General features: G+C 48.4%; 3 protein-coding genes across 3 annotated transcripts; 1 reads left to right on the top strand and 2 right to left on the bottom strand.

The window, feature by feature from the left end:
• Positions 1-138: 138 nt before the first annotated feature.
• Positions 139-397, top strand: FMAN_03530 (uncharacterized protein; the record flags this gene model as incomplete). The annotated part of the gene is made up of 2 exons (XM_041832359.1): positions 139-184; positions 234-397. The coding sequence occupies 2 exons, from the start codon at positions 139-141 to the stop codon at positions 395-397; spliced, it is 210 nt and encodes a 69-aa protein (XP_041682831.1).
• Positions 398-3373: 2976 nt separating this feature from the next.
• Positions 3374-3936, bottom strand: FMAN_03529 (uncharacterized protein; the record flags this gene model as incomplete). The annotated part of the gene is made up of 2 exons (XM_041832358.1): positions 3374-3491; positions 3548-3936. The coding sequence occupies 2 exons, from the start codon at positions 3934-3936 to the stop codon at positions 3374-3376; spliced, it is 507 nt and encodes a 168-aa protein (XP_041682830.1).
• A 5966-nt stretch (positions 3937-9902) lies between these two features.
• Positions 9903-11785, bottom strand: FMAN_03528 (uncharacterized protein; the record flags this gene model as incomplete). The annotated part of the gene is made up of 3 exons (XM_041832357.1): positions 9903-10023; positions 10084-10190; positions 10247-11785. 3 exons carry the CDS (start codon positions 11783-11785, stop codon positions 9903-9905), a joined length of 1767 nt encoding a protein of 588 aa, XP_041682829.1.
• Positions 11786-12116: the final 331 nt, after the last annotated feature.

Raw genomic sequence — 12116 nt, 5'->3', positions numbered from 1 at the left:
TCCGGAGCAATTGCAAGGTCCATAAGAAGTGTGACTGAGAGGGTATAAAGCAGCTAGACCCAACCGCGGAGAAAGCAAGATGTCGAGGGCAAAAAACATCGCTTTAATCCTTGTGAAAGTGGTTGATCAAAGCCAGTCATGTCGACACCAGAACAACAGACAAAGCAAGAAAAGAAGTCTCGAGGTAAGGCGTTACTCGTCATTTTCTTCAAATCTCAGCTTACCAGTCATAGATTCGGTCATGCTCCAAATTTGGCTGAATGAACCAGAAGATGTCGTCTCTGCGAGTGATACATGGTCCAGTCAAAGAGCTGTTGCCGAACCGAGACGCCACCTCGACCTCGTCCAATCCTCCCGACCGAAGAACAAGGACACAGACACAGCAATGGCTGCCTAGAGCGAAAAAGAAAAGGTCTATTACTCAAGGGAGCAGCTCGTCAATTGATGACACGGCCGGTTTGCTTGAAATTGGTGATAACGACACTCTTGGGTTGGCTTACAATGTGAAGATGCTTGAGTTGCATTGCACCTCACTGAAGTAATTCTTCTCGAAGATGGGTATGCACTTGACCTTGTGATCGATGCCATCGATAATATCGAGACGAAGGTGTCACTTCTAGATTCTTGCTTTAAGAATAAGCTCCCCATTATCAGTGCTATGAGTGTAGGTTGCAGAGTGACCCTATAAGATTGTGGGAGACATTGGGACTCATACGGATGGCAGGCTCTCGAGGGCGAGACAAAGGAAGCTGAACCTAGAGTGATCCTACAAGAATAATTCTTGGAGACGTTATGTGTCAATAAACATATATCTATTATACAGATTATGTGATTCAACATGGTCCAAAGATGAAGGTTTTGTAGACGCTGACAAGTGAAGCTATTCCAAATGTGATATCATTAATTGGGCATCTATATGTACATAAACTTTGCGAGTTCTCCAGCGAGCGCTACGCTACTTTATAGGTAGTATTAAGAGAAACAGATAAAAATTTACAGTCATCCAGTTGAGTTCTTATGTCGAGCCCTCTCTTCGACCTTCACCTCTCCCAGCCTACCTGTTAAGTTTGTATTCGCCTCCAGGCCCTCACCTCAACCTCGGAACGCCGCCGTGCCAGACACTCTCGACCTCGGATTCTCTTTAGCTTTTTGTCGACCACTCGTAGCCTTCTTGTGGCAGGCTTTTCGATGTCGCTTCATATTGAACGAGCGGTTGCTGGTATAGGCGCGACATTTCGGACATAAAGCCCGCCTGCTAACTCGTTGTCAGACCATGACTTGATGACCGTGCTTCTAATTGACACACCTAGTACTCTGATTATGAGCTGGTAGAGCCTCTTCTGGAAGTGATTTTTCGAGCCTCAAGTTGACGGTAACAGGGGTTGTTGGTGAGACAGAATGATGCTGGTCGGTGTCTTCAATGAGTGGTTGAGGAGATTGTTGAGGCAGTGACGAGGTACGAGAGTGTGTAGTAGATGGAGAAGAAGCAGATGAAAAAAATGGCATTGAAATTTGTCTCTGGATAGTAGCTGACTGATAAGAGATTTCCCATATATATACGTCCACATTATGAAGTGGTTTGGGGTCTGCCTCGGCCATGGACGTCAAGTCGCTTCCCGCTGTTGCGACATGATGGGCGCTGCTAGCGAATGAGCTTGAGTGAGGAGGCATGCCTTGCATCTTGGTGGTAAATACTGAAAAGGCATTGAGGTGAAGACAAAACGGATGGGAAGCGTCAACATGGTGATGCCCTATGTGTATTTATGTATTTATTCTGGTAGCTGCTGCAATGACTGCAATTGCTCTTCAATCATTGCCATTTCTTGGCTTATTGCTTGGCCATAGCCAAGTCAGGGTGTGTGGGCCTTGGCAATGACCATCTGCCAACGCCAAGCTTCTCCCATGGCCAAGCTTCTTTTTGCCAAGCTTCTTCTTTGAGCTCCGTCGAAGCCGACACCAGTAAAAAAAGTCCAATGGAGCGGCTACCACGTGCGTGGAATGTGGGCCTGGCAGCGGCTCTGCACGCCCGCCGTTTATTAGGCGCAAGTTGTCTCTGGGGCCAATGATTCGAGAAGCTGAAATGAGTTCCTATACAGTCTGCTGAGTGATGGAACACAGCTCTTTGAAAACTTGACTATCTTCGTTGCTCCTGCACTGCTACTCAACATCCCTAACTTCATACAGGCTGTTTAGTTGGATCGCGGGGGTCGATACGCTCGGAGATCTCTAGTGACTTTCATGTCGCTTGCATGGAAAGTCTGAGCAGGAACTCATGTTAGGGGCTTAATTGCTTTTGTTTGCCTGTGTTAGACAATATCCCACTTGCCTCCCGCAGAAGGGATCCTGTTCGGAGAAGATTTTGAGTTCGCGGAAAGCGGAGCTGTAGCTGAAATGACGGAGCCTGGACACGGCAGAGGTAGCTGTCTGCAACCCATTGAAAGGTACCAAATAGGGTCTGCCCCAAGGATCCGATGCTTATGTGGTGGATCCTGACCGGGGTTGCCCATCATGGACCAAGTATACACTGATATTCCAGTCAGGGCCAGATACCAAAGCCGCGGCCGCACCCACGCCACGTAGGAATACCCGATGGACTGGGCATGGCTGTGCGGTTGAACCCTCATTGAGCTTCTTCAATCCACCTCCAACCGTCAAGTAAATGGCTTCAGGGTCATAAAGCCAAATAAAATGGAAGACTATCAAGATATTTATTGTGATTACATTCTGCTTCTTAACTTGACTCGTGTGTGATTCCTACGGCCGTATTTAAGAACCTGGCTGAACGAGTGGGCTGCAATTGATCGATACTATAGTCTCAACGAGCTATCGCCAGGGAGAAACATCTTTAATGGGAAAGCAAGATTGAAGACACCGCGCATTCTCCTTGGACAATTCACTGTATCGAGCGAATAGAGAAAATCTCCACGGTTGACTTATGCATGGGCTTGCTTCAAGGCTTGGGCGGCCTTGCTAAATTGCGGGAGGGTTGAAGATTCAATAAACAACGGCCCCAGATGCAGAAGTCGCTCTCGTCTTCAAAAACCGGGCTTGAATCTTCCCTTCTCTTGGTGGTTTGATGCCCGAACCTCTGCGCTTAAAAGCCATTTTGTCAATTCAGTATCTATTTTATACATCTGTTTACATGTTTTTCCTCTAATGGGCACGCTTCAATATGAAATGATCAGGCCAAAAAACAATATACAAAGAAATAGTTATAAGTTCTCCCTTCGCTGTACCAAGTTCTTCGGCTGCATCTTGCTTGTCTTCAATTCCCTTGCCGTTGCGCCTGTACGTCCGTCGACCGCTTCCCGCCCGAGGCATCATTCATCATCATAAAAATCGAAGTTTCTCAATTGGAAGGTTCTATTTCCTCTTAATGGCTGTGTCGCATTTTTCGGTGCCGCGTCTCTCGGTGTCGCTTCAAGTTGTATCTACGGTTGGTGGCATAAGTGCGACAATCAGGACATGAGAAAGGCCTGCTACCGCATCGCCTGGTGTAAGTCAGAAATAATATATTCTTTTAAAAGCAGCGAATCAATTCACATACCGAGGACTTTGAACTTGGGTTGGTGTGGCGTCCTGATTGGGCTCGGATTTAAGCTCAGGGCCTGTAATTGCGGGTTGTGGTGATGCAGAGTTATAGTGGTTTGGGGTGTTAGGGCTGGGGAATGCATGGGCATGCTGGGGCTGGGGCAGAGATCCCGGGTTAAGTATAGGCAAGGAATTGCCATGCAGGCCAAAAGTTATATTGAGAGTAGATGATTTATCATGTTCGCTTCCCATAACTGATAGAAATGTACGTTGCCACAAGTCTTTGTTGACGTCGTGAAGGCGCTGAGGCTCTGCGTCATTGAGAGAAGCGAGGTGGGATCCCGTATTTACAATACTGCAATATTGGCTAACAAAGGAGCTGGAAAGAGAACACCTGCCGTGCATTTTGATGTTGATAACTAAGAGGAAATTACTAAGAAAAGTAGAACTTATCGGAAAACACCAGAAAATCGTGGCCAACAGGCTGTATTTATTTATTTATTTAGGCTTCTAAGTGCTGCTGTTCACCTTTGCAATTGGACAGTTGCGGCCATGGAGAGGTAAGGGAAATGAAAGAAAAGAGAAGATTCTCTGAAACCTTGGAGAGAAGATGGGGGGTGGTTGGAGGCGTGTCTACTGCAATTGCGATCGATTCAGGAGTGTCGTGTGCTGGAGGTGTGGACGAACTCTGGGGAGCGGGTGAGGATTACGGTGGTGGTGCTATGAATCCAATGAGTATCATTAATCAGAATTGACCTCGCCCGATAACCTTCGGTGGAAGGAAACACACGACTCTTGATGATTGGCCTACAACAGGATGCAAGTAATCCACTGATTTAGATGTCAGTTTTAATTCCGCCCAGAAGACGCGTGTCAGGTACGGAGTAAAAAGACGGAAAAGAAGAGGTTTCATGACGAGGGTCTCTCCCGTCTGCGCTGAAATGTAGCATAGCCGCTCTATAAATGGAAGTTAGTTTCACTTCAGAGGATCAATCTCACTCTGCAAGGCACCAGGTGAGCCTTCGACCTGTGCGAGATCATACTGCACGCCGAACTGGCTTAATCAATGAGAACTATTGTCGGCTCCCATAATAACCATATCTTAGATAGTCGGGAGCCAAAGATATATCTCAGCTGCAATTCTGAGGATGGCTTCATATACAGCACCAGCTCGAGGCCATCAGAGAAGCGCGCAATATTGCTTCCACGCTCGGTGTTATTTCGGAAGGGAATGCATATGAGATCTTATGATATACAAATTAAGACAACAAGATTCCGCCTTGTCTGATTTGCTACCAATTAATATGCTCAGGCAGACTCAGAGTGCATCGACGTCTCGTCAAATTAAGGTTGTATATGAATTGGTGATCGTGACTAGCCAGATTGGCTGAAGCGTTAATGAGAAGAAACATGACACGTGCTGTATGACTAGACATTTGAACTGGCTGCAGATGCTCTTGTTGCCAGATGAAATGTCCGAGGGCCCATATTCCTCAAATCCCCTTGATCTTCGTATTCCAGCAAGTTAAGCGGAAAGCCAAGCAGCTACTACTTTGATCCGCCACAGTCGTCAGTCGTCTTCTGAACAACCTTGAGACTAACAGGTTTAAGCTTATTTCTACCACATTTCACACCTGCCTTCGAGAAAATTGGCTAATTTTACGTGCTTGAGATCGTCTATTATTTTTCTTGCCCTCACCACTCTCGTGCGGAATCACAGGGCAACTCTTCATATTACCCATTCGATCGCTGGTTTACTCGCACCAATACGCCTCAGAAGGGATTGACCAATCGTGCTCCCACCAAGATACAATGTAAGGTTGGGCAATAGTTCTTTACTGTCATGCTAAGAAGGATGGGACGTAACGTCTCTCGGCAGCAGTCCATAGCCAGCAGGTTTAACCATCAAGACAACCCCTTTGCTAAGGGCCCCAGCACGGCCATAGATAATAAAAGTATTGGCAAAGCACTTTGGTATCTGAGCCTGTGTCTGTACCCGATGAAGCCCGGGGATATGCTTCGTCGTCGCTCGTCTGCTGTATTGCCTTTCGAGCGGTGATGCTCGTTTCAATAGAGTCGTTTCTGGCGAGCTTCGAGCGATTGACGATCGAGGGCCGCGTCGCAGAGAGTGCGAGTGAGACATCGTCCCTCTTGTGTGCATGAAGGAAGGTTATTGAAATAGTCGTTGCAAGAATGCTCAGCAACAAGAGCATCCCAGGCCACAGGTCTGATTGCTGAATGATGTTCAATGGGGTCATCGCTACATCGCAATGAGAGTGTCGCTGGGAAGTTGCTCATTTACTATCTTGGTGTGTTCATTGGGCGCTCGGCGAGGGATGATGTAAAAAGCAAACTCTTACAGTTTCGTATTGCTACATCCTGCGAGTGTACTGTCGATCGCAGCCGTGGGGAAATATTGTAGGATAAAAAAGAAATGTTCACGGAGCACTTCTCCGAGTAAACCGTTCAGCCCTTGCACCCAGCCCGATTTCTGGAACAAGCAAAGTCTGGCAGTGCGGCTGATGCGTTGGGGCCTGTAATCCTCGACGAATTCGCTCAAAATTGAGAACTGCCTAGAGTCAGAGTGAGCTTTTTAGCTGTCTTGTCTCAGGCTCCGTGGTAGTAAATGGTAGAGAGCGTGCTATGCAGTTGTCGGCCTCCTCGATTGGTGAGGCATGCCGCTACACAGGTGAAAGTGCAAGAGACAACAGAGCGAGACGAATGTTGCGATGTTTCACCTTATGTGAGAAAACAATTCCCGTCTCCCAGTCTCTTGGCTCTTTGTTGGGTGAGTGACGTAGCCGTCAGCAATAGCGGATCTATGTTCTGCTGTTGGTCAGAACGCCTTGCTAAGCGCCGACCTTGACCCATTGTCTTGCTCGGTGCATTTTTCGGATTCAGCTGAAGGACGCGCCATCGCTCATGGTCTGACAGCCCTTTTCTCTTCTGTCTATGCAGCAGTCGAGCAGAGTTCTTGAGCACGGTGAATGAGCAATCCGCAAGGGTAGCAAGCAAGCCACGAGTCAGTCACAGCGTGCTCCGCGAGCGACAAACGTATATGAGCCGACGTAATTGCTCTTTGCTCTTCGCATGCTCAAAAAATGTCCCAGGTTTGCTCGTGAGCAGGAAGCAGGAGGGAGCTCGATGAGGTGCTGAATAGAAGGCCATGTAACTCGAGTCGTAGAAATGAGCAGCTGTTGAAGCCTATATAAGTAGCACACAAACATCCGCGAAATGAAGCTCTATTTTGAATCAGAAACTTGGCGCAGAAGATCATCGCCATACCATACATCGTCACTGAGTTGAACAGGAGTGGAAGACAGGCCGAGTGCAGTCAACGATGCCTCAAGAAACGACGCAAGCCGAGAAGATCGGTTCAACGCAACCCCGACACCAGCACGACGGTAAGCCCCTACAGCAGGCCAAACGTGCTTTACTTACAGTTGCCAAGCACTTTCTCCAGCCATGCAGAACTGGTTGAACCAGTCAAAAGAAGCGGAACCTTGGTCGCATGTTCAGCTGCAGACACAACCAACAGGCACTCGACCGGCTGAACCGCCCAAACTGTGACCAAGACAACCTGTTGCAAGGGCCACAAAAAGATTGTTTGGGGTAAATTACTAATTGCCAGCTGTCAAGTCATTGTTTGGATGAACCGACAGGCGCATGCTTTGACAGGTCTTGGGTCCCCCAACGAGGCTTGGTAGTTGGTCTCTACTTTAAATAGACCGTGTTTCCCATTTCATCCCCAAGAGCCTTGTTTTCTCTTGAACATTTAGACTTCAATTCACCAATTCATGCTTCCATGGCCGTTCTTCCAAGTTCTTTAGCCGCTGTATGAACACATTCGGTCTCGCTAATTGAGTCTCATCCTTCGCCATCTCATCTGTCACTCCTTTCGTATAACGTCCGTCGCTATTTCCATAGCTCCACCGTCAGGGAGCCGTTTTACTCTCTTCTTCAATTGCCAATGCCCCCTCTCCATGGACGAGTGTGCGATGATTTGTGGCGCTGGGTTACTCCCAGTCATGACCGAAATGCAGATTTCCGAACCCCCGCCTCCGTGCCTTACTTCTCGCGTCGCTTAAATCCATCGACATACCATTTTCCTCTGGAGAACAGGTGCCTGGCCAGTCCAAATACAAATCTTCAGGTGGACCATGACCGTTTTGGCGGGCTATGGTTAAACCGAAACTAAAATCCGGCAACACGACATCTCAGCGACCGAACAGATACAGGTACTGTGCCGACGGATTATTCGAAACTATGGTGACGTAGTATGGTGGAAACCTTTGGCAATCGATAAGTAGCCATCTTGCTACAGACTTCCGACGAAGATCTCGTCGTGGAAGCCTGACAGTTAACGATGCCATGAATCGGTTGACAGAAAGCAGTCGCCAATCCTGTAACTGAAGCGAGGACCAGCTACATCTTGAGAGCACGCAATAGAAAGTCTTTCGAGGTCGCTGTATTGTCATCCACGAGCCATTCTCCAACATGAAGTTAACATTGAGTATCTGGCTCTCATTTATACTATGCCCTGACATTGCCAGCTTTCCCACCGTAGCCAATCCAACTCCAATCTAACTACATTCAAGTCGCCGCAATTATTTAGTCATTCATCAATAGCTTCATCATACCCTGCTATGGCCCTGCTCTCTCTATCTTGCTTTGCCTGTCAACCCAATCGTTGAAGACTCAGCCACTCCCTGTCCTTCCACCGAAAAGTCAAGTTCAATGTCTATGGTCTTTCCCCCCTCGCGACACCTGTTGGCTTTCTTTTGGCACGCCTTCTGGTGCCGTTTCACGTTGTAAGAACGGTTGCTGGTATAAGAGCGGCAATTAGGGCATAAGAATCCTCTACCAGCCAAGTATAAGAAACTGAAACGGAGATAATGCTTTAGTGACACACCTTGACTTGCTGTCACGGCCTTTCGAGATGACTTGCTCTGTAGGCCATAGAGGTAACGAGACGGGAATTTTTCCTTCTGACATTGACGCAGCCTCATAGCCATACAGGTTGGTGTGTTCATTTGACGACTCAGTAATACCAGTAGCCTGTTGTGTCCATGATTGGAGCGACGTGGTAGGTTGCGATGGGGAGCTCGAGTGTGAAAAAGGAATTGACATTGATGACCGAGTGATTTCGACAGCAGAAGTTGCTTGGAACGATAGGTCCCACAGTCGTGTATTCACATTGTGAAGATGCTTGAGCTCCATCTCAGTCAAGATGGCCAAGCTGTGATCCATTAACAAGGAATTGAGATCACTGCTAGTAGCTTAACTAGAGTGAGTACATGTCTTACATGTGCTTGGGAGTAATGTAATAGGCACTTAAGAATACTCTCAGCAAAAAACAATAGTGATTCGGAAACTCAAAACAACGAGGTTCAAGTATATATATGCCTATTTCTTATTCTACTTGACATGCTCATCGAGACTTATGCGAACCCCGACAATTCGTAGACAAAGGCCTGCCAGGTGGACGTTAGAGTACGGTGCGGTGCAGTGCGGTGCGGTGCGGTGTGGTATAGTGCGGTGTGGTGTGGTGTAGTATGGTATATTGCAGTGTAGTACAGTGCGGTGTCTTACAACATACGGTCTGGTTGTGTGCGGTGGCAAGCAGCTCGAGCCATCAGCGTCTGAGCGAGTAGCCAGTCAAAACGAAGCCCCTGTGAGTAGGAGGGGCGTGTGGCTTCGATGAGATCCACAAGGACACCTGGGCGAGGCAGGCCGCACTAAATAGTACCCCGCAAGGTTAGGATCTGACCTTTACTGATGAGCTCGCTAATTATTAGATGCCTGAACCAGCCCCCAGTCCAGATGCATCACTAAGAATCCGGATGTGATACTTGATGAACCGCGTTACGACCGCGGTCGATGATCTGCGCATCCGCATTATCCTCAGCCAGACATGAATATTACTGTAAGTGGCTGAGTGGTCTTGTCAGGGACACGCTCCCCACCTTGCCAACTTATTGTGAAATGCTTCAGTGACGCACACAAGCTCCACGGTCGTCGTAAGTGCCTCGGATGTGCGATCCTTTACTTTGCAATTTGAGGTTTTCAAAGCAACTAAGGCGTCGGGATACCATGAATCGCGAAGTAGTATTTCCAACGCACAGTTCGTTCCATTTACTCGGACGAATGAATAGACTTGACATAAAGCTTCTTGTTGTTATACAAGAAATTATTCTATAAAAACTAAATATTCTCACGACTCCGCCATCTTACCGTTCGTACAACCGGAGGTTTCAATTTGCAGCATTTCGTAGTCGTTGCAAAATCTCGAGGCGATCTTCCCAGAGATCATCAATTCTATCGCTTCTACTCCTCTCGCTCTTCTAGCCAGAAGGTATCATAAAACATTTTCAAGATTTCCTACTCTTCTTCTTATTATCCTCTTCATTCCTTTCGTGCATGTTGTGATGTCTTTCCATGTTGAACGATCGGTCGCTTGTGTATTCGCATCTTGGACAAGATAGACGTTTTCTACTCCTAAATCAGTATATACAGCCAAGAATACATGAAAGAAGTGTTGGTGTGACATACAACTTGGTCGTCGCCTTCGGAGTGGACGAGGAAGCTTGCGGACTCCCTTGAACGCCGTGGACCCAGTCGCGGAACTCCTGGCAAGCGACCCGGTCGCTGAACAACAGCTGCAGTATACATATTAGCTCAGCTAGCAAAGATGCAGTCAAAGAAATGGACTTACGCCGGCGACACGCTCCATGTAGCTTTTGATGTCCTCAATGCTTTGCAACAAGCCCTGATCGAAGAATGCTTCCACAACAGAGACTATCCCACGAGCTGGTAGGTCTCTGGTGTACTTCTCGGACGATAGGGGCTGTATATAACTGGCCTGTATCTGTTTTCTCTTCCTTGAACGCTCCTGACTCCAGGCGAGACATGACCGGAGATCTTTCGATACCAGTCCGCAGCCAGCAAGCTTGAACCAGAATGCTCCGTGTTCTCGTATGTACTCTAACACAGCTGTGAATACAGAAGTCCCCTGAAGGGCTGCTAAAATACCGTCGGCTGTCTGCGTACTCGATAGAGATTGACTGTGCGATTCGTGGCTCGAGGTGCTGGCGATTGGACTGCCAGCGTTGGAATGCGGTATCGCGCTCCAAGGCGGGATGCCCCCCATTGCACCGACGTCGACATGAGGTGATTGTACTGGGCCTGGGTCAAACGCATGCCAGAGATTTGTCTCTGGTTCAGGAACATGAGAATGCGTCTCAGAGAGTGTGACTGACCAATTGAGCTCGTCATATGTCCGATCGGTCAGATTGTGGACGTAGGCTGGCGAAATGTCTGTCGCGAGCATGTTCAACAGCCCAGGATCTATGGTCCCAAGATCTGATGCAACGGCCAAGTGGTGGGAGTTTCCCAACTCGTAAGAATAAGCCGGCGCTGGTTGCTCATACATCGACTGTGTTTGAGGCCCAAGGCTTGCAAGTGGAAAGACTGGGTACGTCTGGGTTGACGGTACTGAGAATGGCGTTTCGGCTCGTTGCAGAGAGGTCGCCAGCTTGCGCGACTGCTCTCCCATGTTCAAGTCGATAAAATGCAGATGGTTTCGTGCTTCAGGCCAAAGTCGTTTCGCGAGAACCTCAAAGGCCTTTCGTTCGTCTTCATCCTCGAGAGCGTTGAGCCACAGACGGATGCCAGCGAGGATATCGCCTTCTGCCAACCGCCCTCTCGAGTAAAGAAGACGGGACACAACATATGATAAGCTGCAGAAGGCAAATATCTTGACTAGGTCATTGGGCGCTGGCCCGGTCAGCGTGTTCCGGAAAGCAAAGACGCCTGCTTGACGAAGTCCTCTGGAGTCGTAGTATTCGGCGCGAATGTTGTTGATGGTTGGGAGGTTGACATCGTAAGAAACGTCGACGAAGTGTTCCCAGAGAATTTGCATTCCCTCCCGAACAGTTCGTATGGACGCCCACGCATTTTCCCGAGCCTGATTTCTGGGGCCGGTGGAATCAGGCTGTGAGTCTGGGGTACTGTTGGTGGGAGCTGTATTGCACAATGAGTCCAGCTCAAGTGCAAGGTCGTCGTGACCGCTACTGGGCCGAGTGTTTCTCGACTCAGGTTCTGTTTCGTCAAGGTGCGTGAAGCCAGCAAAAAGACCGTCAACTTCTGCGAGTGCTCTTCCGAGGTGTTCAGCTGCTCTTAAGCCCCCAACGCCAGTGCGCGTGCTGCCACCAGCGTATGAGTACAAGGGGCTGTATTGATCGAGATAAGGCATCTCTGCAAGGTATGATCTTAAGAATTGGCGAGTGATGGGGCTGCGCTTGAGAAAGTGCAAGAGGCAACTGACTTGAAAAAGAAAGGTGAAAATGGTTCGCCCGTGGCCTGAATTTATGTGAGGCCGGTCCTACTCTCTCCAGTCCTCTGGGGCCATGCGGCTCTCTGAGAACGGGGAGCACGGCCCGGAGTGTCTTCTACGCTCAAAATGGGAGATCGGCGGGCTAGAATGCCTTGGCATACGTTGACCTTAACCATAATGGGCAAGGATAGCTTGCTCAATGCATCGCCCAAAAGCAATTATGAGCCACGTCAATTGCTCATGAGCAGCT

The sequence above is a fragment of the Fusarium mangiferae genome (genome assembly GCF_900044065.1).
Source record: "Fusarium mangiferae strain MRC7560 genome assembly, contig: FMAN_scaffold006, whole genome shotgun sequence".
NCBI classification, from domain to species: Eukaryota; Fungi; Ascomycota; class Sordariomycetes; order Hypocreales; family Nectriaceae; genus Fusarium; species Fusarium mangiferae.
Note: the sequence above shows the minus strand (reverse complement) of the source record. Positions and strands in the feature narration are given on the sequence as shown.